Source organism: Carcharodon carcharias, chromosome 11, assembly GCF_017639515.1.
Source record: "Carcharodon carcharias isolate sCarCar2 chromosome 11, sCarCar2.pri, whole genome shotgun sequence".
Lineage (NCBI taxonomy): Eukaryota > Metazoa > Chordata > Chondrichthyes > Lamniformes > Lamnidae > Carcharodon > Carcharodon carcharias.
Window position 1 is genome coordinate 3968567 of NC_054477.1, and position 27572 is coordinate 3996138.

General features: G+C 48.1%; 1 protein-coding gene across 7 annotated transcripts in view; it reads right to left on the bottom strand.

Annotated features, from left to right (window-relative positions):
- LOC121284117 (arfaptin-2-like) overlaps nt 1–27572 on the bottom strand; it is a 72716-nt gene that overhangs the window by 26162 nt on the left and 18982 nt on the right. For 2 of the 7 annotated variants that reach the window (XM_041199245.1, XM_041199246.1), the window contains 3 exons: nt 3754–3861; nt 3071–3179; nt 2435–2542 (listed from right to left, as the gene is read on the bottom strand). In XM_041199245.1, the coding sequence (XP_041055179.1) occupies nt 2435–2542; nt 3071–3179; nt 3754–3852 (316 nt within the window). In that variant the 5' untranslated portion in view covers nt 3853–3861. Of the gene's footprint in view, nt 1–2434; nt 2543–3070; nt 3180–3753; nt 3862–4140; nt 4163–13782; nt 13805–14489; nt 14509–15969; nt 16129–27572 lie in introns of those variants that run through there. The other 5 variants (XM_041199244.1, XM_041199250.1, XM_041199248.1 and 2 more) reach the window with 5 other exon arrangements.

Here is a 27572-nt window from a genome sequence, read left to right on the forward strand (position 1 = left end):
TCCCTGGTTTATCCCTACTACCCTTCTTGAATAATGGTACCACATTCATTGTCCTCCAGTCCTCTGGCACCTTTCCTGTAGCCAGAGAGGGTTTGAAAATTAGTGTCAGAGCCCCTGCAATCTCCTGCATTGCCTCCCATAGCAGCCTGGGTTACATCTCATCCACTACTAAGCCCGCTAAAACTCCTCCCTCTCAATGCAAATTTGTTCAAGTATATCACAGTTCTCCTGATTTCTCCACCTACATCGTCCTTCGCTATGGTGAATATTGATGCACAGTAAACATTTAAAACCTCTCCTACCTCTTCCAGTTCCTCACAGAGATTGTCATTTTGGTCTCTAATTGGCCCTCTTTCCCTGGTTATCCTATTGCCCCTAACGTACTTATAAAACACTTTTGGATTTTCCTTTAATTTACTCACCAGTGTTTTCTTCTTGCCCCCTCTTCGCTCCCCTAATTTCTTTTTTAAGTAACCCCCTGCAATTTCTAAACTCCTCCAGGGCTTCTGCTGTTTTGAACCCTCAGTATATACCAGTGCTGGTATTGCAGGAGCACTGCACTGTCAGAGGGTCAGTACCGAGGAAGCGCTGCATTGTCAGAGGGTCAGTACCGAGGGAGCACTGCACTGTCAGAGGGTCAGTACCGAGGGAGTGCTGCACTGTCAGAGGGTCAGTACTGAGGGAGTGCTGCACTGTGAGAGGGTCAGTACTGAGGGAGTGCTGCACTGTCAGAGCTGCCATCCTTCAGATGAGACATAAGTTGAGCCGCTTCTACAATTTCTTGTGAGTTATAGAGAATCAGAGTCATTATGGCACAGAAGGAGGCCATTCAGCCCATGCCATCTTTCTATCGATCAACACAGTCTGTGCCATTCTCCCTGTTCTATCCCCATAGCCCTGTCACTATACTTCCCTCAAATGCCATCCAATTTCCGTTTGAAATCATTGTTCAGCTCCGCTTCCACCACCCTTGTTGGCAGTGAGTTCCCTGTCATTAACTCTCGCTGTGTCAAAAAGTTCTTCCTTGCATATCTTTGCTGAAAATTTAAATCTTGTCCCCTGAAGATGTTGAAGATTCCATGGCAGTATGTGAAAATGATGAGAGCCGTCTCCTGATGTTCAGGTCAATGTTCCTCCCTTAGCCAATATCACTAAACAACTCACTAAACAACCAAAAACATTTTCACTACTAATTGAGTCCATGACTGCCTCTGGATCCTTGCTGTCTTCCACATGCCTGCCAAGTGGGCTTTCAGAGTGCCCAAACAAAAATGCAATCGCCAAATCGTTTCGAAGAGGAACCAAGTGGCAGTCATTGTAACAGCAGGGACATACACTGCTGCTTACATCTGTTCACCCACTGTCGGCCTATTTTGCATCAATTGATGATACACCAGAGTCGGTAACAATTTCTACCTCAGTCCTCCGTCAGCCTCAAGGATCACTCCCTAAGCCGTATATTTGAATAAGCAGTAACAAAACCAGCTTTAAATTTCCAACTGTGAAGAGCACGTATCAGTGAGAATGGGATTGGTGTTAAGTAACAATCGCAGCCAGCACTGAGAGTCAGAGAGCGATACAGCATACAAAGAAGTCATTCAGCCCATCCTGCCTTTGCTGGCTCTTTGAAAGAACAATCCAATTAATCCCACTCCCCCTGCTCTTTCCCTATAGGCCTGTAAGTTTTTCTCCTTCGGGTTTTTATCCAATTCCCTTTTGAAAGTTATCATTGAATTTCACCGCCCTTTCAGGCAGCACATTCCAGATCACAACAACTCGCTGAATAAACTAAAAGCTCTCATTGTCTCCTTGCCCTTTTGCCAATCACCTTCAGTCTGTGTCCCTCTGGTTATGACCCTGTGGCCACTGGAAACAGTTTCACCTTATTTATTATATTTTGAACACCTTTATTAAATCTCCCCTTAACCTCCTCTGCTGTAAGGAAAACAATCCCAGCTTCTCCAGTCTCTCCACATTAGTCTGAAGTCTGTCATCCCTGAGTGAAGCATTGTGTCCTATGCCGAAGGGGTTAGCAATGTGTCAGTGCAGGAATGAGGTGTGTGGGAAAATGGGATAATGACAGCACTGAGCGTTTACTGGATGCAGAGACCTGGGAAAGCCACAGCTCCTCATTGTTCACCATGGTTCCCCAGCCAGGAGTGATACAGACTGAGCATGAGTAACACTGCCAGCTCCAGCTGGAGGTGACAAACCCTCCAGCAGCTCTGCTGAAACTTCACTTATCTCCCCTCGCCAACACCTTGGGTCTTGAGTCCTCCTTCACGCCCTGTACCAGTGGGACCTGGGATTGAACACTTGGCCTTTGGGGTCTGTGTGTGGACTTTTTTTAAACATGGAACCAAACAGGGATTATAAACATCATTTCAGCAAAACTGTAACTTTGAACAATCTAGTTGAGTAAATTACTGCCTACTAGGTTTATAAATCCTGACTTTCGGCACCAGATTGAACACAGACTTTCCTTCCTGACTGCTGCCTATGGCCCTGTCCTTCCATGGGAGCTGGACTTCCTCTAGCTTGCCTGCAATTTAGAAGAATAGAAATGAGAAACAATGACATGCTATTCTTTGGACATTGTGATTGCTGAGGGTCTGTGCCACACTGAGACAGTCAGTGCCTGGTTACCCCATGTACTAACACAGGGCACCACTGGCACTGACACAGTCGCTGTGCCTGGTTACCCCATGTACTAACACAGGGCACCACTGGCACTGAGACAGTCAGTGCCTGGTTACCCCATGTACTAACACAGGGCACCACTGGCACTGAGACAGTCAGTGCCTGGTTACCCCACGTACTAACACAGGGCACCACTGACACTGAGACAGTCAGTATTTAACATTCAGTTTGGCTTCCTTCACCAGCACCAACGCACGGACCAGACAACTCCACCTCACCGCACCCTAAACCCCTCTCCCATTTTCCATGCAAAACTCACTCCTCAAATATACCCTTATGATGGAATAACCCCCTCAATCCTCCCCTACCCTTCCTTTCCCTTTGAAAGTTACCCTTCCTAACCCTCCTACACCCAGCACCGCTCACTCACCTTTGATTGTACCTGTGGCGATTATCGCTTCTGCTGTTCCTCCGTAGCCACCTGACACAATACTAGTTTCATTTAGATTCGGGCCTGAAACCATCACTTGCTGAAGATCCTGGGCACAGAGAAAGGAAGAGTTTACAGCATAGCTCACAACACGGCTCGAAACGTGCAGAAACAATTGACTATGCGTTTACCGTTCGTAATCAGAACTCAGCCAAATGATGCAACCACTCCCCCCTCCCATCTGGCCCAGTGCTGTCTCCTGACTCACAGGGTGTCTACTCTGATAACAGAGCAAATCCAGGAGATGGTGTGCAAAGAGTGAGCGAGAGCACGGAGGTTGTGCGAATCTGTTGTGAGTGAAGGTAATGTACAATAAGTATACCTGGGCAGGCACCTCTCGTTTAAGGAAAAGGCTCTCATTCAGGTTTCAGTGAAGCTCAGATCCTGTACAGGATAAACTCTCCAATGTTCAAATCACTGTAAGAGGTAAGTAGATTTCCTGTGTCCATGCATACAAAAGGTAACACTGCCTGGGTGTTGGGAATTGTTGGTGTGGAGAATGTTTTGCATCAGTTAGTGAAACACCTTGTGAACCATGTTCTCCCTGACACTCAAATCCCCAGAGTCCGATTTACATTAATTCCTGGCTGTTCCCTGTTCAGCATGCTGGGAAGTGACATTACCTGCTCCAAACTATCATCCTCTGGTAAACCAGCCGTGTCCCCATTACTGTTTATGGCAATTTCCATTGTGGCCGCCTTTCCCATGATCCCGTCTGTCATTGTTCAGGTCTGTTGGAGAACACACAAAATAAATATGCAGGTTAAAGGTTAAAGATCCCTCAGTACATGGAGATCCCCCCGAGGACCTGGCCAACCTCCCTCCCTCAACCCAAACTACTAATCACTGCCTAATGAGACTTACACTTAATTACCATTTATGGGATCACACTATGCACAAAACAGCTGCCACATTTACCAACATAAGTAATTGAATGCAGTGGGCAAGATATTTGCGATAAAAACAAAAAAACTGCGGATGCTGGAAATCCAAAACAAAAACAGAATTACCTGGAAAAACTCAGCAGGTCTGGCAGCATCGGCGGAGAAGAAAAGAGTTGACGTTTCGAGTCCTCATGACCCTTCGACAGAACTTGTGTTCGAGTCCAGGAAAGAGCTGAAATATAAGCTGGTTTAAGGTGTGTGTGTGGGAGGCGGAGAGATAGAGAGACAGAGAGGTAGAGGGGGTTGGTGTGGTTGTAGGGACAAACAAGCAGTGATAGAAGCAGATCATCAAAAGATGTCAACGACAATAGTACAATAGAACACATAGGTGTTAAAGTTAAAGTTGGTGATATTATCTAAACGAATGTGCTAATTAAGAATGGATGGTAGGGCACTCAAGGTATAACTCTAGTGGGTTTTTTTTTTTAATAATGGAAATAGGTGGGAAAAGGAAAATCTTTATAATTTATTGGAAAAAAAAAAGAAGGGGGAAACAGAAAGGGGGTGGGGATGGGGGAGGGAGCTCACGACCTAAAGTTGTTGAATTCAATATTCAGTCCGGAAGGCTGTAAAGTCCCTAGTCGGAAGATGAGGTGTTGTTCCTCCAGTTTGTGTTGGGCTTCACTGGAACAATGCAGCAAGCCAAGGACAGACATGTGGGCAAGAGAGCAGGGTGGAGTGTTAAAATGGCAAGCGACAGGGAGGTTTGGGTCATTCTTGCGGACAGACCGCAGGTGTTCTGCAAAGCGGTCGCCCAGTTTACGTTTGGTCTCTCCAATGTAGAGGAGACCAAAGATATTTGCGATGCTGTATAAATATACAATCACTCACTCTCTGAGGAAAGCTGCAAAGAACTGCAGCAGTTTCAGTTAATTGGCTCCCTCCCTCACTCAAATAGGACAGGCAATCCGCCGGGGTCAATCCGCCGGGGTCAGACCGCCTGAAGACGCCGGGGTCAATCCGCCGGGGTCAATCTGCCGGGGTCAATCCGCCGGGGTCAATCCGCCGAGGTCAGACCGCCGGGGTCAATCCGCCGAGGTCAGACCGCCGGGGTCAATCCGCCGAGGTCAGACCGCCGGGGTCAATCCGCCGAGGTCAGACCGCCGGGGTCAATCCGCCGAGGTCAGACCGCCGGGGTCAATCCGCCGAGGTCAGACCGCCGGGGTCAATCCGCCGAGGTCAGACTGCCTGAAGCAGCCCGGGGTCAATCCGCCGGGGTCAGACCGCCGGGGTCAATCCGCCGAGGTCAGACCGCCTGAAGACGCCGGGGTCAATCCGCCGGGGTCAGACCGCCTGAAGCAGCCCGGGGTCAATCCGCCGGGGTCAGACCGCCTGAAGCAGCCCGGGGTCAATCCGCCGGGGTCAGACCGCCTGAAGCAGCCCGGGGTCAATCCGCCGGGGTCAGACCGCCTGAAGCAGCCCGGGGTCAATCCGCCGGGGTCAGACCGCCTGAAGACGCCGGGGTCAATCCGCCGAGGTCAGACCGCCTGAAGACGCCCGGGGTCAATCCGCCGGGGTCAATCCGCCGGGGTCAGACCGCCTGAAGCAGCCCGGGGTCAATCCGCCGGGGTCAGACCGCCTGAAGACGCCGGGGTCAATCCGCCGGGTCAGACCGCCTGAAGACGCCGGGGTCAATCCGCCGAGGTCAGACCGCCTGAAGCAGCCCGGGGTCAATCCGCCGGGTCAGACCGCCTGAAGACGCCGGGGTCAATCCGCCGAGGTCAGACCGCCTGAAGACGCCAGGGTCAATCCGCCGGGGTCAGACCGCCTGAAGACGCCGGGGTCAATCCGCCGGGGTCAGACCGCCTGAAGACGCCGGGGTCAATCCGCCGGGGTCAGACCGCCTGAAGCAGCCCGGGGTCAATCCGCCGGGTCAGACCGCCTGAAGACGCCGGGGTCAATCCGCCGGGGTCAGACCGCCTGAAGACGCCGGGGTCAATCCGCCGAGGTCAGACCGCCTGAAGACGCCGGGGTCAATCCGCTGGGGTCAGACCGCCTGAAGACGCCCGGGGTCAATCCGCCGAGGTCAGACCGCCTGAAGCCGCCCGGGGTCAATCCGCCGGGGTCAGACCGCCTGAAGACGCCGGGGTCAATCTACCGGGGTCAGACCGCCTGAAGACGCCGGGGTCAATCCGCCGAGGGCAGACCGCCTGAAGACGCCGGGGTCAATCCGCCGAGGTCAGACCGCCTGAAGACGCCGGGGTCAATCCGCCGGGTCAGACCGCCTGAAGACGCCGGGGTCAATCCGCCGAGGTCAGACCACCTGAAGACGCCGGGGTCAATCCGCCGAGGTCAGACCGCCTGAAGACGCTGGGGTCAATCCGCCGAGGTCAGACCGCCTGAAGACGCCGGGGTCAATCCGCCGAGGTCAGACCGCCTGAAGACGCCGGGGTCAATCCGCTGGGGTCAGACCGCCTGAAGACGCCGGGGTCAATCCGCCGGGGTCAGACCGCCTGAAGACGCCGGGGTCAATCCGCCGAGGTCAGACCGCCTGAAGACGCCGGGGTCAATCCGCCGAGGTCAGACCGCCTGAAGACGCCGGGGTCAATCTGCCGGGGTCAGACCGCCTGAAGACGCCGGGGTCAATCCGCCGGGGTCAGACCGCCTGAAGACGCCGGGGTCAATCCGCCGAGGTCAGACCGCCTGAAGACGCCGGGGTCAATCTGCCGGGGTCAGACCGCCTGAAGACGCCGGGGTCAATCCACCTGAAGCCGCCGGGATCAGTCTGCTGGGGTCAATCCGCCAGGTCAGACCGCCTGAAGCCGCCCGGGTCAGTCTGCTGGGGTCAGTCCGCCTGAAGCCGCCGGGGTCAGTTAGCCCAATTGTTGTTAAAAACCCACCTGGGTCACTAATGTCCTTTAGGGAAGGAAATCTGCCAACCTTACCCGGTCTGGCCTACATGTGACTCCAGACCCACAGCAATGCGGCCAACTCTTAACTGCCCTCTGAAATGGCCTAGCAAACTACTCACTTGTATTCAAAAATCTTGTGAATGAATGATTAATATGGGTATCAAGAGGGGATGTGGGGGAGAAGAGAGGAGGTTAGGAGAGGGAGAGTATGAGGGAATTACAGTTTGAGTTTTACAAGCCTGCAGACTGTGGGAGGGAGGTGAATGAATCGGCAGGGACTGGGATCCACACAGACAGAGACAGACAGTAGCTGATGGCATGACTGAAGTACTTATCAGAGATGCATTCAGCTCTTGCTCGCTGCTGAGACTTGTCAAGTACCGTTTTACAGAGATCCAATTATAACCATCTAGCCCCATTCCAAGCATTAACTCTGCTCCCAGGCACTGTGAGGCTCTGACTCACTCACATAGGTGGTAATCGACTAGAATCCCTGCCCCTCTCAGAGCTCTCAGTGACAGCAATGACAGCACCAAGGGCAAAACTCAATCATCGGTTGGTACTGATAACGAAGGATGGCAAATGTAGCATTGTAACTTTACAGGGCCATGATACACGTGTGTCTGTATTTACAGGGCCATGATACACGTGTGTCTGTATTTACAGGGCCATGATACATGTGTGTCTGTATTTACAGGGCCATGATACACGTGTGTCTGTATTTACAGGGCCATGATACACGTGTGTCTGTATTTACAGGGCCATGATACACATGTGTCTGTATTTACAGGAGCTTCGCGCGGTGTGTGTCAGTAATTACAGGGGTGTTCGGGGTATGTGTCGATCTGAAGGGGAGGCAGTGGAGTGTTATTGGACTAGTAATCCATATGAACACACTCAACCTCTCCCTTCAGCAGCACCGACACACCCTATTTCTAAGCCGTCGGTGCCCCCAGTCTCATTTTATTCTTCGTCCCATCCGGCGCCTCAACAAGAAACTTTGCCTCTTTCAGGTGCAAAGGAACACTAGCTCCAACAACTCATCGACACCAACACCCATCCAGGACCCTCCACCCCGGCCCGTCCCTCCGTCCCCACCCCATCTTCCAATCCCAGCCCCAGCCGTGTATTCACTATACCCCCTGACCTTCCCCTCTCCGATGCTGAATGTTCAGTGCTCAGCAAAGGACTCAGTTTCATGCCCCTACGCCCTCATCTCAATGAATTTCGGGCTCGGCACGATGCTGAACTCTTCTTCCGCCGTCTTCATCTCCGTGCTCACTTCTTTGGGCAGGAGTCCTCTCCCCATTCAACGGATCCTTTCACCCACCTCCAATATTCTCCCTCCACCTGGACCCCTCCCTCTGGATTCTTACCTTCTCTTGGTCTTTTCATTGAGAACTGTCGGCGCGACATTAGTCGTCTCAATTTCTCTGCTCCTCTCACCCATTCTAATCTCTCTCTCTCTGAACTTACTGCACTCCGTTCTCTCAGGTCCACGCCTGACATTGTCATCAAACCCGCTGACAAGGGTGGTGCTGTTGTTGTCTGGCACACTGACCTCTACCTCGCGGAGGCTGAGCGTCAACTCGCAGACACTTCCTCCTACCTCTCCCTGGACCATGACCCCACCACTGAACATCAAGCCATTGTTTCCAGGACTGTCACTGATCTCATCTCCTCTGGAGATCTTCCCTCCACAGCTTCCAACCTGATAGTCTCCCAACCTCAGACGGCCCGCTTCTACCTCCTACCCAAAATCCACAAACAGAACTGTCCCGGTAGACCGATCGTGTCAGCTTGTTCCTGCCTCACGGAACTCATTTCTTGCTATCTTGGCTCCATTCTCTCTCCCCCTGTCCAGTCCCTTCCCACCTACATCCGAGATTCCTCTGACACCATACATCATATCAACAATTTCCAGTTCCCTGGCCCCAACGCCTCCTCTTCACCATGGACGTCCAATCCCCTCTACACCACCATCCCCCACCGGGATGGTCTGAGGGCCCTTAGCTTCTTCCTTGAACAGAGGCCCGAACAATCCCCATCCACTACTACTCTCCTCCGTCTGGCTGAACTTGTTCTCACACTGAACAATGTCTCCTTCAACTCCTCTCACTTCCTCCAAATAAAAGGTGTGGATATGGGTACCCGCATGGGCCCCAGCTATGCCTGTCTCTTTATGGGGTATGTGGAACACTCCTTGTTCCAGTCCTACTCCGGCCCCCTTCCACAACTCTTTCTCCGGTACATCGATGATTACTTTGGTGCTGCTTCATGCTCTCGTCGGGACTTGGAAAAATTTATTAATTTTGCTTCCAATTTCCACCCCTTCATCATTTTCACATGGTCCATCTCTGACACTTCCCTTCCCTTCCTTGACCTCTCTGTCTCAATCTCTGGTGATAGACTGTCCACCAATATCCATTACAAACCCACCGACTCCCACAGCTACCTCGACTACAGCTCCTCACACCCCGCTTCCTGTAAGGACTCCATCCTATTCTCTCAGTTCCTTCGCCTCCGTCTCATCTGTTCTGATGATGCCACTTTCAAAAACAGGTCCTCTGACATGTCCTCCTTCTTCCTTAACCAAGGTTTTCCACCCACGGTGGTTGACAGGGCCTTCAACTGTGTCCGGCCCATCTCCCGCGCATCCGCCTTCACACCTTTCTCTCCCTCCCAGAACCATGAAAGAGTCCCCCTTGTCCTCACTTATCACCCCACCAGCCTCTGCATTCAAAGGATCATCCTCCGCCATTTCCGCCAACTCCAGCATGATGCCACCACCAAACACATCTTCCCTTCACCACCCTTGGTGGCATTCCACAAGGATTGTTCCCTCTGGGACACCCTGGTCCACTCCTCCATCACCCCTTACTCCTCAACCCTCTCCCACTGCACCTTCCCACGCAACCACAGAAGGTGCAACACCAACCCCTTTACTTCCCCCCTCCTTACTGTCCAAGGGCCCAAACACTCCTTTCAAGTGAAGCAGCATTTCACTTGCACTTCCCTCAATTTAGTCTACTGCATTCGCTGCTCCCAATGCAGTTTCCTCTACACTGGAGAGACCAAACGCAGACTGGGTGACCGCTTTGCGGAACATGACCCAGACCTCCATGTTGCTTGCCATTTCAACACTCCACCTTGCTCTCATGCCCACATGTCCATCCTTGGCCTGCTGCATTGTTCCAGTGAAGCTCAACACAAACTGAAGGAACAGCACCTCATCTTCCGACTAGGCACTTTACAGCCTTCCGGACTGAATATTGAGTTCAACAATTTTAGATCATGAACTCTTTCCTCCATCCCCACCCCCTTTCCGATTCCCCCCCTTTTTTCCAATAATTTATATAGACTTTTCTTTTCCCACCTATTTCCATTATTTTTAAATGTATTTCGATTCATTGTTTTATCTCTACCTTTTAGCCTATTTCAATCCCTTCCCCCCACCCCACCCCCACTAGGGCTATCTGTACCTTGCTCATTCTGCTTTCTACCCTTAATGTCACCTATTAGCACATTCCTTAGATAATATCACCACCTTCAACACCTCTTTGTCCGTTTGTCTATGACATCTTTGGCAATCTCTTCTTGGCCTCCACCTATCACTGGGCCTCTATCCAGCTCTACCTGTCCCCCCCCCCCCCTTAAACCAGCTTATATTTCACCTCTTTTCTATTTTTCCTTAGTTCTGTTGAAGAGTCATTCGGACTCGAAACGTTAACTGTATCCCTCTCTGCAGATGCTGTCAGACCTGCTGAGTTTTTCCAGGTATTTTTGTTTTTGTTTCAGTGACCCAGAGGTCCGGGCTAATGTTCTGGGACATGGGTTCCAGTCCCACAACAGCAGCTGGTGGAATTTAAATTCAATTAATAAATCTGGAATATAAAGCTAGTCTCAGTAATAGCGACCAAGCAAACAGCATCATTTGTTGTAAAAATCCACCTAGTTCATTAATGTTTTTTAGGGAAGGAAATCTGCTGTCCTTACCCAGTCTGGCCTTCATGTGACTCCAGACCCACAGCAATGGGGTTGACTCTTAACTGCCCTCTGAAATGGCAGAGCAAATGACTCAGTTCAAGCGCAATTAGAGATGGGCAACAAATGATGGCTTTGCCAGCAATGCCCACGTCCCATGAAAGTATAAATTTTTTAAAAATCAGGTCAAACATGGGCAAGAATACCTCACAATGATTACCACATAATGCCCTCCCTCACGGATGAATCAGTGCTCCTCCACATTGAACACCACTTGGAGGAAGCACTGAGGGTGGCAAGTGTGCAGAATGCACCCTAGGTGGGGTACTTCAATGTCCATCACCGAGAGAGGCTCAGTAGCACCACCGACTGAGCCGGTCAAGTTCTAAAGGACATAACTTCGCGGTAAGGAACCCTCTTCAATAAGTGGTGAGGGAACCAACAAGAGGGAAAAATCTTCAGCCAATTTGATTCACTCCACGTGATATCAAGAAATGGCTGAAGGCACTGGATACTGCCAAGGCTATGGGCCCTGATAATGTTCCAACAATAGTACTGAAGACTTGTGCCTCAGAACTTGCCGTGCCCCTAGCCAAGCTGTTCCAGTAAAGTTACAACACTGGCATCTACCCGGCTATGCCCAGGTATGTCCCATACACAGAAAGCAGGACAAAACCAACACGGCCAGTTACTGCCCCATCAGTCTATTCTCGGTCATCAGGAAAGTAATGGAAAGGATCATCAACAGTGTTATCAAGCGGCACTTGCTTAGCAATAACCTGCTTGCCGACTTTCAGTTTGGGTTCCGCCAGGGCCACTCAGCTCCTGACCTCATTACAGCCTTGGTCCAAACATGGACAAAAGAGCTGAACTCCCGAGGTGAGGTCAGAGTGACTGCCCTTAACATCAAGGCAGCATTTGACCGAGTGTGGCCTCAAGGAGCCCTAGCAAAACTGGAGTTAATGGGAATCAGGGGAAAACTCTCCACTGGATGGAGCTGTACCTAGCACAAAGGAAGATGGTTGTGTTGTTGGAGGTCAGTCATCTCAGCTCCAGGACATCACTGCAGGAGTTCCTCAGGGTAGTGTCCTCGGCCCAACCATCTTCAGCTGCTTCATCAATGACCTTCCTTCCATCATAAGGTCAGAAGTGGGGATGTTCGCTGATGATTGCACAATGTTCAGCACCATTCGCAACTCCTCAGATACTGAAGCAGTCCATGTCCAAATGCAGCAAGACCTGGACAATACCCAGGCTTGGGATGATAAGTGGCAAGTAACATTCACCCCACACAAGTGCCAGGCAATGACCGTCTCCGACAAGAGACAATCTAACTATCACCCTTTGATATTCAATGGTATTGAATCCCCCACTATCAACATCCTGGGGGTTACTATTGACCAGAAACTGAACTGAACGAGCCCTATAAATACTGTGGCTACAAAAGCAGGTCAGAGGCTAGGAATCCTGCTACAAGTAACTCACCTCCTGACTCTCCAAAGCCTGTCCACCATCTACAAGTCAGGAGTGTGATGGAATTCTCTCCACTTGCCTCGATGAGCGCAGCTCACACAACACTCAAGAAGCTCGAAACAATCCAGGACAAAGCAAAGCATATGATTGGCAGCCCATTCACCACCTTAAACATTCACTTCCTCCAACACCGATGCACAGTAGCAGCAGTATGTGCCACGTTCAAGATTCGGTGCAGCAACTCACCAAGGGTCCTTCGAAAGCACCTTCCAAACCAACAACCAGGGCAGCAGATAGATGGGAACACCGCCACTTGGAAATGCCCCTCCAATCCACTCACCATCCTGACTTGGAAATATATCGCCGTTCCTTCACTGTCACTGGGTCAAAATCCTGGAACTCCCTCCTTAACAGCACTGTGGGTGTACCTACACCGCATGGACTGCAGCGGTTCAAGAAGGCAACTCACCACCATCTTCCCAAGGGCAACTAGCAATATGCAATAAATGCTGGCCTTGCCAGCAAAGCCCACATCCTCTGAACGAATAAACTTAAAAGAAACTGCAGGGGGTCCCCTGGTTTTTGTCAGTATCTACAGGGGGTCCCTGGGAGTGTGTCAATATTTACAGAGGGCGAGGGGAAGAATTTCCGCAGGAGTATATTGGTTCCTAGGAGTGACAATGTTTACAGGGGCCCAGTGGAGAGATCAAACAATCACTACTTGAAAGGCAAGCAATTGGCAACAGCAAAAGGATATTACCCAGTCATTAATTACTGCTTGTAGGATGTGGCATTTAAACAATCCCCAAGGTACACAACCCCAGGACATCACAAGGTGCTTCTCAGTCAATGGTGTATTTCGCTCATACTCTAGAATTGAAAACATCCCCAGGAGTCAGGACCATTCATTAACTTTCCGGAGAGGAAACCACTAGAAACCGTATTACCCAGGTACTCAACTCGCTATCCATCTGGTCAATAGATGGCAGCCTGCTTCATACATTAGGCGGCCTTTATAAAATTAACAAGTTCGCAGGGCAGAAAATGGAGGAAACCGAGCTAGGCCCAGGCACAGCATCTCATCATTCACCAATACTTAGCATCGGAGTCAGTCAGTATCTTAACATATCTTACCGACAGCCCGAACCCTCCTTTAACAAACACCACATCCAATCCAGAACTACCTGGAAAAACTCAGCAGGTCAGTTCTGTTGAAGGGTCATGAGGACTCGAAACGTCAACTCTTTTCTTCTCCACCGATGCTGCCAGACCTGCTGAGTTTTTCCAGGTAATTCTGTTTTTGTTTTGGATTTCCAGCATTCGCAGTTTTTTGTTTTTACCACATCCAATCCGATTGTTTAGCAAAGGGATTTATAACCCAAGATTGAAAATAGCTCACCTCGTTCACAATCCTTAGGCAGACCGAGAACACTCTTCAACTATAATCCCAAGTCAGGTACAGCATGGGGTTAGATACAGAGTAACGCTCCCTCTACACCGACACCATTAAACACTCCCAGGACAGGTACAGCACGGGGTTAGATACAGAGTAAAGCTCCCTCTACACCGACACCATCAAACATTCCCAGGACAGGTACAGCACGGGGTTAGATACAGAGTAAAGCTCCCTCTACACCGACACCATCAAACATTCCCAGGACAGGTACAGCACGGGGTTAGATACAGAGTAAAGCTCCCTCTACAACGACACCATCAAACGCTCCCACGATAGGTACAGCATGGGGTTAGATACAGAATAAAGCTCCCTCTACACTGTCCCCATCAAACACTCCCAGGACAGGTACAGCACGGGGTTAGATACAGAGTAAAACTCTCTCTACACTGTCCCCATCAAACACTCCCAGGACAGGTACAACACGGGGTTAGATACAGAGTAAATCTCCCTCTACACTGTCCCCATCAAACACTCCCAGGACAGGTACAGTATGGGGTTAGATACAGTGTAAATCTCCCTCTACACTGTCCCCATCAAACACTCCCAGGACAGGTACAGCATGGGGTTAGATACAGAGTAAAGCTCCCTCTACACTGTCCCCATCAAACACTCCCAGGACAGGTCTAGCATTGGGTTAGATATTCTGTTACCTGCCACCCTGGGTCTTCACCTTCCGGAGCACAAAATATTGAAAGAGAAACCTGTCCCAAGAAAGATTTTAACACACCAGCAGCAGTAATAGCTGAGCCCCAGGCCCTGGTTCGAACAGGAATTGCACCATAGAAACCTGACTGTACCTGTGAAACCTGACACTCATTATCCACCATTAAGAGAAGCTTTAAGCACAAGGAATTCTCCAGTTACTGCAACTGTTCCCTGATCTTGTGACACAGGTTAAAACGTGCTCCTGCCATATAACCAGGCTCCTGCTCACACAAAGCTTTTAATCTACTTGATCAGTAAATCCTTCGTCACACCCACAGTTCCCACATCACTGCTCAGCATCTACCTAATCGAGGCCGAATGCAATGCAGGGCCTAAGCAATCTACAGCCTAGTCAAAGTGATTGCAGACAGGCACAGCATGTGCAACTTCAGTAGCACTGAGTCAGCGGGTCATGGGTTTGAGACTCACTCTGCAGAATTGAGAGTACTGAAGAAGCATTGCATTGTCAGGGGGTCAAAATTTAAGAGAGTGTTGCACTGTCAGAGGGTCAGTGCTGAAGGAGTGCTGCACTGTCAGAGGGTCAGTACTGAGGGAGTGCTGCACCGTCAGAGGGTCAGTGCTGAGGGAGTGCTGCACCGTCAGAGGGTCAGTACTGAGGGAGTGCTGCACCGTCAGAGGGTCAGTACTGAGGGAGTGCCGCACTGTCAGACGGTCAGTACTGAGGGAGTGCTGCACTGTCAGAGGGTCAGCACTGAGGGAGTGCCGCACTGCCAGAGGGTCAGTACTGAGGGAGTGCTACACTGTCAGAGGGTCAGTACTAAGGGAGTGCTGCACTGTCAGAGGGTCAGTACTGAGGGAGTGCTGCACTGTCAGAGGTATCTTCTTTCGCGTTCAAAGAGCAGGGGATTTCTCCCCAACGTCCTGACCAATATTTATCCTTCAGGCAACATCACAGAAACGAATTATCTGCTCATTGTACCATACTGTGGGATATTGCTGCGGGAAATTGGCTGCTGTGTTTCCTACATTACAATGAGGACGATACTTAAATTACTTCATTGGCAGTAAAGCATCCAGAGGTCACTGCTATATAAATGCAAGTTGACCTTTCTTTCATTTGAGGCTGGATGAGTTCAAGCTGGTTGTTTTGTGAGGTGGCCAAAGGGATTGGGGTGATGGGCAGGTGGGCACGTGAATGGAGTGGGCTGGGGTGGGGTGGGGGGTGAGTGGGGAAGGGAGTGAGTGGGGAAGGGAACCCAATGCTAGACCTGTCCTGGGAGCTAGGTGAGTAGGGGGGCTGAGTGTGAGGGTGTTGCGTGTGGGTGGTAATATCATTTGATAGTAAAAAAAATGTGAATTGCAGGCCAGAGCTATAATTCTACTGTGGAGGCATCACTTAGAATAAAACTATCCCCAAGCTTTTCCACCACCCCCTGCATCACTCCAAACATTATACAGACTTACCTCTCTCTGCTGTAAGGCACAGCTCCTACTGCAGCTGCACTGTTTGCTACATCAGACTCCCATCAATTCAAGGCCTTTTCTTTTCCTAAGCACACACAGTCTCCATTCCACACACACACATTTCCTGGCCTCACACCAACGCACACACACAAACACACACACAGCCACGTCACCAGCCAGGAGTCTCAGCCTTACAGGAGGAGGAGGAGCTGTTGACAGCTTGCTCAATAAAAGAGAACAGTTCTACACACCACTGTACAGTGATATCGATAAAGGTGTTAAACGTCAGCACTTTCTAATACAGACTATGATTCCCTGTGTGTGATACACACAGAAAGCTATTTTACCTACTCACAGTGAGCAGCCTCCACAACAATCGCAGCAGTGAGATCCCATAAATCCACCCCTCAACACTGATCTCTGCACAGCGAGATCCCAGAGGTCCACCCCTCCACACTGATCCCTGCACAGTGAGATCCCAGCGATCCACCCCTCCACACTGATCCCTGCACAGTGAGATCCCAGCGATCCACCCCTCCACTCCGATCCCTGCTTTATGGTCTCAGAGAAAGATCCTGAAGTACTGGTTAAGCATTAATAGTCTCAAAGCAGCAACAGCCACTGCTGAACAAAGGGTTTGTGGTTTTAAAGGTGTTAAGGGGAGTGAACTTTGGAATTCAAACCAAACGCTAACATTGTTAAATTTCCACTGCAGAAAGCACTCTTTCAGAGTTCACAATGACTGAAACCCACATCCCAACAGCCAGGGAGCAAGCCTCCTCCGAACCGTATTACACATCAACCAGCCAACGTGGTGGGCTCAGGGGTGAACTAGACTTGGTGCACAGGCAGGAGAGGGCAAGACCATAATGAAAGGAACAGCAGCACAAAATGCATAGCATTAGCGACTGCACCTGTCCTGTGGATTCCAAGAGTGCAAGTTTGCTGCTGAGTCGTTAATGATTAACACCTCCTCAGGATATTGTGTGTTATTTATTGGTCAAGATACAGGCTGCATACTTTTAGAAAGGATTGGTTCAGTGGTCAATGAACACATTGGCTTCATCGAAACAGACAGCAAAGATGGAGGCCATTCAGCCAATGGAGCAGTGCTTCACTGTGTCTATCAGCGAGTATAGAGGGAGGAAAAGGAAAATGATTTTGTTGAACAAAGCCAGGGACACACAAGCAGATACAACACCAGCTTCCAATGTGTGGGGTGCAGGCTCCACACGTTTACTCAATACAATAGCATCAATTAATTGAGGCAACGAAAAAGAATTTCTATTCTTGTTTACTCACCAACATGCTTTCTACATACAAATAAAAAAGCCGATTCTGTCATATTCAAATACTTTGTTCTGGGTCACAGACAAGGTCTATCAGGACTCGAAAGGTCAGTAGTACCAAGGTAGCACTGCACTGTCAGAGGGTCAGTACTGAGGGAGTGCTGCACTGTCAGAGGGTCAGTACTGAGGGACACCTGCATGGTCGGAGGGTCAGTACTGAGGGAGTGCTGCACGGTCGGAGGGTCAGTACCGAGGGAGTGCCGCACTGTCAGAGGTTCAGTACCAAGGGAGTGCTGCACTGTCAGAGGGTCAGCACTGAGGGGGTGCTGCACTGACAGAGGGTCAGTACTGAGGGGGTGCTGCGCTGTCAGAGGGTCAGTACTGAGGGGGTGCTGCACTGTCAGAGGGTCAGCACTGAGGGGGTGCTGCGCTGTCAGAGGGTCAGTACTGAGGGAGTGCTGAACGGTCGGAGGGTCAGTACTGAGGGAGTGCTGCACTGTCAGAGAGGCAGTACTGAGGGAGTGCTGCACTGTCAGAGGGGCAGTACTGAGGGAGTGCTGCACGGTCAGAGAGGCAGTACTGAGGGAGTGCTGCACTGTCAGAGGGGCAGTACTGAGGGAGCATTGCACTGTCGGAGGGGCAGTACTGAGGGAGCATTGCACTGTCGGAGGGGCAGTACTGAGGGAGTGCTGCACGGTCAGAGAGGCAGTACTGAGGGAGCATTGCACTGTCAGAGGGTCAGCACTGAGGGAGTGCTGCACTGTCAGAGGGTCAGTACTGAGGGAGCGCTGCATTGTCAGTGGGCCATTACCGAGGAAGTGCTGCACTGCCAGAGGGCCAGTACTGAGGGAGTGCTGGCCTGTAGGAGTGTCGGACTGTCGGAGGGCCAGTAACAAGGGAGTGCTGTACTGTCGGAAGGTCAGAACTGAGGGAGTGCTGTCCTGTTGGGGGAGTCAGTACTGAGGGAGTGCTGTCCTGTTGGGGGAGTCAGTACTGAGGGAGTGCTGTCCTGTTGGGGGAGTCAGTACTGACGGAGTGCTGCCCTGTTGGGGGAGTCAGTACTGAAGGAGTGCTGCACGGTCAGAGAGGCAGTACTGAGGGAGTGCTGCACTGTCAGAGGGTCAGTACTGAGGCAGTGCTGCACTGTCAGAGGGTCAGTACTGAGGGAGCATTGCATTGTCGGAGGGGCAGTACTGAGGGAGCATTGCACTGTCAGAGGGTCAGTACTGAGGGAGCATTGCACTGTCGGAGGGGCAGTACTGAGGGAGCATTGCACTGTCGGAGGGGCAGTACTGAGGGAGCATTGCACTGTCAGAGGGGCAGTACTGAGGGAGCATTGCACTGTCAGAGGGTCAGTACTGAGGGAGCATTGCACTGTCGGAGGGGCAGTACTGAGGGAGCATTGCACTGTCAGAGGGTCAATGATGAGAGAGCACCGTAATGTAGAGAGGGCTTTAAATAGTGGTGGGGGGATTATTCTCGTAATGGAGGATTTGGAAAGTTAAGTGAAAGGACAAGTCAATAGTGATGCAGGTAATAACCAGAGTGTGCCAGGCAGGGATAGACATATTCAAACATATGACAGCAAACAAGGACAGAGCAGGGAAAATTGATCAAAAAAATTAAAGACTCTTTCTCTCAATGCGAACTTACAGTTCCGAAGAAGAGTTACATTTGGCTCCAACTGTTAACTCTCCTTCTCTCTGCTTAAATGCTGCCTGACCTGCTCAGCTTTTCCAGCACTATCATTTTTCCTGCTGACCTTTGATCCAATTTATTCAGCCCAGATCCATACTTATCCCATTGAAGTTGGCTTTCCCTCCAGTTAATTATTCTTACTCTGGATTGTTCATTGCTCTTTTCTATAGTCAGACTAAACCTTGTGACACAATAGTCACTGTCTCCTAAATGTTCCTCTACTGACACTTGATCCACTTGGGCCCACTTCGTTCCCAAGAACCAGGTCTAGCAACACCTCCTTTCTTGTTGGATTGGAAACATACCACTGTCGGAAATTCTCCTGAACACAATCTAGAACTCTTTCCTCTCTCCCTGTCCTTTACACTGATGCTATCCCAGTCTATATTTGGATAATTTATGTCCCCCATTATAATTACTCTAATGTTTTTCACCTATCCGTAATTTCCTTGCAAATTTGTTCCTCTACATCTTTCTCATTAGTTGGTGGTCTATGGACTACACCGAAATGTAAATGTGCTTTTTTTGTTCCTTAGCTCCAACCAAATAAATTCTGTCCTTGAACCCTCTGGGACATCCTCGTTCTCCAGCACTGCAATGCTCCCCTTAACCAATACCGCCACCCCTCCTCCTTTCCTTCCTTTCCTATCTCTTCTGAACACCTTGTACCCGGGAATATTTAACACCCAGTCCTGTCCTTCTTTGCACCAGGTCTCTGTTATCATCACAACATGGTTCCAAGTGGCAATCTGCACCTGCAACTCACCAAACTTCAATGTCCATGCATTCACATACACAAACAGCAACCCCAATCTGGACTTTATTACTTTCTTCCTTACTCTGAACCCACCTAATAATTTATTATTTTCTAATCTATTACAGTCTCTCCAAGTATTCTGTGCACTTTGGTATTCGTCTCTGATATTACCTCCTATATTCCAAATAATTATTCTCTGCTTTTGCAAATGCATTGTTAAGACTTCCTTCAGAATAGATTCCAGTACTTTCCTGATGACAAATGTTAGGCAAACTGGCCTGTAATTCCCTGTTTTCCCTCTTCCTCCTTTCTTGAATAGCAGTGTTACCCATTTATTAACTTCCAATCTGCTGACACCTTTCCAGAATCCTGGGAATTTTCGAAAATCATAGTCAGCGCATCCACTATCTCTGCAGCTATCTCATTTAGATCCCTAGGATATAAGCCTTCGGGTCCTGGGAATTTGTCAGATTTTAGTCCCTTGAGTTTCTCCAGTACTTTTTCTCTGCTGATGTTAATTTATGTAATCTCTTCACTCTTATTAGTCCCTAGGTTACCCTCTATTTCTGGGATGCAAAGTGTGCCTTCTATTGCAAAGACTGGCACAAAATATTTGTTCAATATCTTTGCCATTTCCTTATTCCCATGATAAGTGCTCATGTCTCTGTTTCTAAGGGACCATCATTTACCTTAGTTAATCTCTTCCTTTTTATATACTTGAAAGAGCTCTTACAATCTGTTTTTCTAATCCTGGCTAGTTTACTCTCATCCTATTTTTTTTCCCTTTTAACAGCTTTCTGTTGGGCCTCTGCTGGTTTCTAAAAGACTCAAAATCCTCTGACTTGCTACTATTTTTTGCAATATTATATGCCTTTTCTTTTAATTGTGATGGCCACTATGCTTTGGAAAGCATTATTTTCTTTTGGGTGTGAGATCCCTTTAAGAACAAAATGGACTGGGGAGTATTTTGAATGAGGGTTAATTGGTTTCCTGATTATGACGTCATTAGGTTTCAAGAAATATCCATGTGACCTGGGGTTGTCATGGGGACGAACAGCTAAGAAGCAACTGGTAAATAGAAAGCTAATTGCAGTGGGTTTGGGTCAGCCTCTGTTTTCTGTTTGGCAGTTCAGAACACAGAATTTGTGCAAACAGGAAACAAGTAAGGTTCTGTCTGATGGAACAGTTTTCTGTTTGGTAGTCTTTGACAGATACTGGTATTGAAGCTGATCTTAATGAACAGAGCAGAGACTGTGTTACTGTGTGTTGTACAACTGGAAAGGACAGAACATGGAAGGCAGAAAGAGCAAGGGATTGTGGGTTAGCCAAGACCCAGTGCCACTGTCTCAGTGTTACCAGAGCCCACCAGGCTGTTTAAAAGGAATGGAGGAGGGAATCTCTGGGGATTCTGTGCCATCAGGAATGTTGTGAACTGAGTCAGGAAGGGTACAAAGATGTGTGCCTTGTCAGTAATAACTGTGTCCAGGGATTTTGGATTGAATATGGCTACTGGTGAGCAGGACTCAAGGGCCAAAACGATTGAGTGGGAAGTGAGAGACCCTACATAGCGGAGGCCAAGTTGGAAAGACTGAGAGATGGCAGGTGATGGCACATTTGTGCAGGAAGTAATGTGAGGCTTATCTTTATTGACTGTTTAAAGTGAAATGTACCTTTTTGTTTAAAATATCCTTCACCTGTCAATTAATGTTTGAATTATGTTGATTTTAGTTGGTTCAGTTAAGGTTTTAAAAAGTGAAATCTTGTCCAGCAGTTTTCTTTCCAATGGCATTGTGGGGATTCATTTCTTTTTAAAAGGTTATTGATCTCTAGGGGGATCATAACATAATCTAATACGATCCTTAACCTCATTACTGAGTCACAGATGAATCTTTTCTACCTTCAATGGAACATTTTTTTTTTAACATTTTGAATAGTTTCTTTAAAATGTTTCCCGTCAATTATTTACCATCATATTTTAGTTTATTTATCCAATCAACCTTAGCCAGCTCTCCCCTCATACATATGACTTTGTTGAAGTTCACTGTTTCTGATAACCCCATGTCTGGGAAAAGTCTGTATTTTCTTTTGGTGTGATATCCCTTTAAGAACAAAGTGGAATGGGATGATTTTTTGAATAAGGGTTAATTAGTTTTCTGATTATGACATCGTTAGATGCCAAGATATGCCCATGTGACCTGAGGTTACCATGGGAATGAACAGCTAAGAAGCAAAGGGTACACAGAAAGCTAATTGCAGTGGTTTTTTTTTCCAACCTGTCTGTGACAGACAATTCAGAACCCTGCGAATTGATACAAAGAGGGAACAAAGCAAGGTTCTCTCTCTCAAAGAAACAATTTCTGTTTGGTAGTTTTCAAACAGATCCTGGTATTGAAACAGATTTGAGAATAAAGCAGAGACTGTGTTACTCCGTGTGGAAAGGACAGAACACAGAAGACATAAAGAATAAGGGATTGCGGATTGGACAAGGCCCAATATTGCTGCGGAAGCAGTGCCAGAGCTCACCAGACCATTTAAAGGGCTAGCAGTCAGGAGTCTCTGGGAATTCTGTGCCATCAGGGCTGCTGTGACCCGAATGAGAAGATTCATAGACATGCACCTTCTCAGTGGCAACCGTGTCCATGGACTTCAGATGGAATACAGATGCTGGTAAATGCGACTCAAGGGTTGAAACGCTTAGATAGAAAGATTTGAGAAATCCTATAAAATGGAGGCTAAATTGGAAAGACTGTGAGGTTGCACGTGGTCCCAGGTTGGTATAGGAAGTAATGCGAGTGCTTGTAGCTATGTGAAGCAGTAAAGTGAAATTAACCTTTTTTTATTTGAAATTTCCTTCACCTGTTAATGAATGTTTGAATTATGCCAATTTTAGTTGGCTTGTTACAACACACGTTTTAAAAAGTGAAATCTTGTCCATCAGTTTCCTTTCCATCACAGAAAATTGTCACAAAAATATTCTACAAACTCATCTTCAAAAACACCTCTGCCAATTTGATTGGTCCAGTCTATATGAAGATTAAAGTTCCCCATAACTATTACATTGCCTTTGTTACAAGTTCCGATAATTTATTATTTAATGCTCTGTCTAATGCTATAACTATTGTTAGGGTGTCTATAACCTATTCCCACAGGCATTTTCTGAACCTTACTTTTCCCAGTCTCCAGCCATACTGATTCTAATTCATGATCTTCTGAGCCAAGATCTTTCTTCACTCATGTCCTTATGCCATCCTTCATTATCAGGGCTATTCCTCCTCCTTTTCCATTATGTCTGTCTTTTAAAAATGTTGTGTACCCTGGAATATTTATTTTCCAACTTTGGTCATGTTGTTACCACTGTGCTGTACAATTGGAAAGGATAGAACATTGAAGGCAGAAAGAGTTCACTAGACTATTTAAAGGCATTGGAGACAGGAGTATCTGGGGATTCTATGCCATCAGGACTGTTATGGCCTAAGTGAGAGAGGATTCATAGACAGGCACCTTGTCGGTGGTGACCATGCCTGCGGACTTCGGATGGAAGAGAGCTGCTGGTGAATGTGACTGTTATGGTGATTAGATCTAAATCATTTACCTCTATTTGTACCACTGCTTCAGCTATCTTATTGCGGATGCTCCACACATTCAGATCAAGTGACTTCAATTTTATTTTTTAATGCTATTCCATGCATGGACCTTAACGCTCTGATGCACGAAACTCCTGTTGCTACCTGTCCCACTCAGCTTGTCTTTACCAACATCAATGTACTTCTCTACTGCCTCAACTTTTCTCTTTGGATTTCTAAATCTCCCTTTACCAAACCTAACCCCCTCCCATTAGTTTAAAGCCATTTTTCCCTATTGACCATATTTGCTGGTGCAGTCTTTTGTCTGAATGCTCTGTCCCTTCTGTCACACTCTGGTTATCATTATCCATATTGCTACCCTGCACTATTGCCTTGTCCTTTCTCTTTAACTTTCCAAATCTCCCCTTACATGAGAACTCTTTTTCCCCCTCCTCCCCTGCCCCCACCCACTGACTATTTAGTTTAATCCTGTACACCTCTATCAAATCTTCCCTCAATCTCCTTTGCTCCATGGAGAACAACCCCAGCTTCTCCCACCTAACCTCGTAACTAAGATCCCCCATCCCTGGAACCATCCTGGTAAATCTCCTCTGCACCCTCCCAAGGACCCTCATGTGGTGATCAGAACTGGACTCGAAATTTCACACGATCTTAACTGTGACCTCACCAGAGTTTTATAAAGCTTCAGCAAAACTCTCCTTTTGTACTCAATGCTTTTATTTATGAAGCCTAAGATCAAATATGCTTGGCTTCGTGAACCACTCTCAGAATATGTGCTACCACCTTCAAAGATCTATTTGGGGGCACTATGGTAATGTCACTGGGCTAGTAACCCAGAGGCCCAGGATAATGTTCTGGAGACAAGGGTTCAAATCCCACCATGGCAGCTGGTGGAATTTAAATTCAATTAATAAAATCTGGAATTAAAAGCTAGTTTCAGCAATGGTGACCATGAAACCATTGCCGATTGTCATAAAAAGTCTATCTGGTTCACTAATATCCTTTGGGGAAGGAAATCTGCTGTCCTTACCCGGTCTGGCCTATATGTAACTCTAGACCCACAGCAATGTGGTTGACTCTTAACTGCCCTCCAAAATGGTCTAACAAGCCACTCAGTCCAAGGGCAATTAAGGATGGACAACAAATGTCGGCCTTGCTAATGATGCCCACATCCTATGAAAGAACAAAGAAAAAAAACATGAACCCCCCAGGTCCCCCTATCCCTGTATAATCTGTCCCATTAAGTCTATATTGCCCCTACTCTTTCTGTCAAAATACATCACCTCACACTTCTGAGTCAAATTCCATCTATCACTTGTAGAACCACAGAAAAGTTACAGTGCAGAAAGAGGCCATTCAGCCCATCGTGTCTGCGCCAGCCAAAAAGAGAAATAATAAACTAGCCGCTCATTTTAATCCCAGTTTCCAGCACCTGGTCTGTAGCCTTGCAGGTTCCAGCGCTTCAGATCTAAGTACCTTTTAAATGAGTTGAGTGGTTCAGCCGAACCACCAACTTAGACAGCGAATTCCAGATGCCCACCACCCTCTGGGTGAAAAAGTTTTTCCTCATGTCCCCCCTAATCCTTCTACCAATCACCTTAAATCTATGTCCCCTGGTAACTGACCCCTCAGCCGGGGAAACAAATCTTTCCTGTCTGCCCTATCTAGGCCCCTAATAATTTTGTACACCTCAGTTAGGTCACCCCTTAGCCTCCTCTGTTCTAAGGAAAGCAACCCCAGCCTATCCAATCTCTCCTCATTGCTGCAATTCTCAAGCCCTGGCAACATTCATGTAAACCTCCTCTGCACTCTCTCCAGAGCAATTATATTCTTCCTGTAATGTGGAAACCAGAACTGTACACAAAATTCCAGTTGTAGCCTAACCAGCGTTTTATACAGTTCCATCATTACATCCCTGCTTTTGTAATCAATACCTCGCCCAATAAAGGAAAACATTCCACCTGCTTTCTTGACCACCTGTCTGCACTGGAGTGCTGCTTTGGGGTTTGGTCAGAGAGGGATTTCGATGAAGAGGGAAGGAAGTGACCCTTTCATATTCGACCTTTCCTCAGTAAAAAGAGTGGCAGCCTTGGTAAGTAGGAACTGGTGAGTATTTCTTCTGTCCTTAATATCCTCTAAATTAGAGGAAGTAAAAGTAAAGGGAGTAATTTAAGGGTAAGTCATGGCAGGGCAGCTCGGCCAAGTGGAATGCTCCTCCTGTGCAATGTGGGAAGTCAGGGGCACTTCCAGTGTCCAGAGCAACCATGTGCGCAGGAAGGTCTCCAACTGCAGCTGCTCGAATTCCGTGTTTCGGAGCTGGAGCTGAGCCTGGAGTCACTGTGGAGCATCCACAAGGACGAGATCTTCGTGGATAGCACGTACAGTGAGGTGGTCATGCTGCAGAGAAAGAGTGCACAGACAAAAAGGGAATAGCTGACTGCCAGACAGAAAAAAACCACTAGGCAGGCAGTTCAGGAGCCCCCTGAGTCCATCTCCCTCTCCAACAGTTCCATTCTGGATGCTGTTGGGGGACTTAGCTCTTAATGCATTCCTATGAGAAACTAAGTCCGTGGCACTATGAGTGACTTAGCTACACAGAGAGGAGTAAAAGAGTGGGAGAACAATAGCGATCAGGAATTCTCTCGCAAGGGGAACAGTCAGATGTTTCTGCAGCCATAGACGTGACACCAGGATGGGATGCTGTCTCCCTGGTGCCAGGATAAAGATTGTCACGGAGTGGCTGCAGGACATTCTGAAGCAGGAGGGAGAACAGCCAGAGGCTGTGGTCCCTATCGGTAAAAAGAGGGATGAGGTCCTGAAAACAGAATATAGGAAACTAGGAAATAAATTAAAAAGCAGGACCTCAAAGGTAGCAACCTCAGAATTACTCCCAGTGCCACGTGCTAGCGAGATCAGGAATAGGAGAATAGACTAGATGAATGTGTGGCTGGAGAGATGGTGTAGGGAGGAGGGATTTAGATTCCTGAGGCATTGGGACTGGTTCTGGGGAAGATGGGAACTGTGCAAGCTGGACGGGTTGCACCCCAGCAGGACCGGGACCAATATCCTCGCAGGGGTATTTGCTGATACTGTGGGGGAGGGTTAAACTAGATTGGCAGGCGGATGGGAACCTGAAAGGAGAGACACGAGAGAGGAAACAGAGATAGGAATGAAAGACAGAAACGTAGAAAGTAAAAGTGGACAGCAGAGGAAACAAAGGCTGGCAGCAAGTAGGGCCAGAGTACAAAAAAAATGTGTAAAAATGTTAAAAATACATGTCTGAAGACACTGCATCAGAAAGCACGGAGCATTCGCAATAAGGTAAATGAATTAATAGCGCAAATAGATGTGAATGGGTACGATATGATTGTGATTTAGGAGACGTGGCTGCAGATTGACCAAGGCTGGGAACTGAAGATCCAAGGGTACTCATTAGGATGGACAGACAAAAAGGAAAAGGAGGTGGCGTTGTGTTGTTAGTTAAGGATGAAATCAGTGCAATAGTGAGAGAGGGTATCGGCTCAGAAAATCTAGATGTAGAATCAGTCTGGGTGGAGCTAAGAAGCAACTAGGGGCTTAGTGTGAGTTGTCTATAGGCCTCCAAACACCAGTGGTAAGGTAGGGGACAGAATTAAATAGGAAAATTGGAGATGCTTGTAACAAGGGTGCTACAGTAATCATGGGTGATGTTAATCTACATAGAGACTGGGCAAACCAAATTAGCAATAATACTGTGGTGCATGAACTCCTGGAGTGTGTATGAGATGGTTTTTTAGATCAGTGTATTGAGGAAACAATTGGGGAACAGACTATCCTAGATTTGGTTCTGTGCAATGAGAAGGGTTTAATTAATAATCTTGTTGTGCAGAGTCCTTTAGGGAACAGTGACCATAACATGAGAGAATTTTTCATTAGGATGGAAAGTGAAAATTAGTCAGATCTGAAATAAAAGCAAAATACTGTGGATGCTGGAAATCTGAAACAAAAACAGAAAATGCTGGAAAAACTCAGCAGGTCTAACAGCATCTGTGGAGAGAAAGACAGAGTTAATGTTTCGAATCCGTATGACTGAAGAAGAGTCACACGGACTTGAAATGTTAACTCCGTCTTTCTCTCCAAAGATGCTGTTGGACCCGCTTAGTTTTTCCAGCATTTTCTGTTTTCATCTGATTTGAAACGAGGGTCCTAAATCTTAACAAAGGAAACTACGATGGTTTTTTAAATTCATTCATGGGATGTGGGCTTCACTGGCTGGGCCAGCATTTATTGCCCATC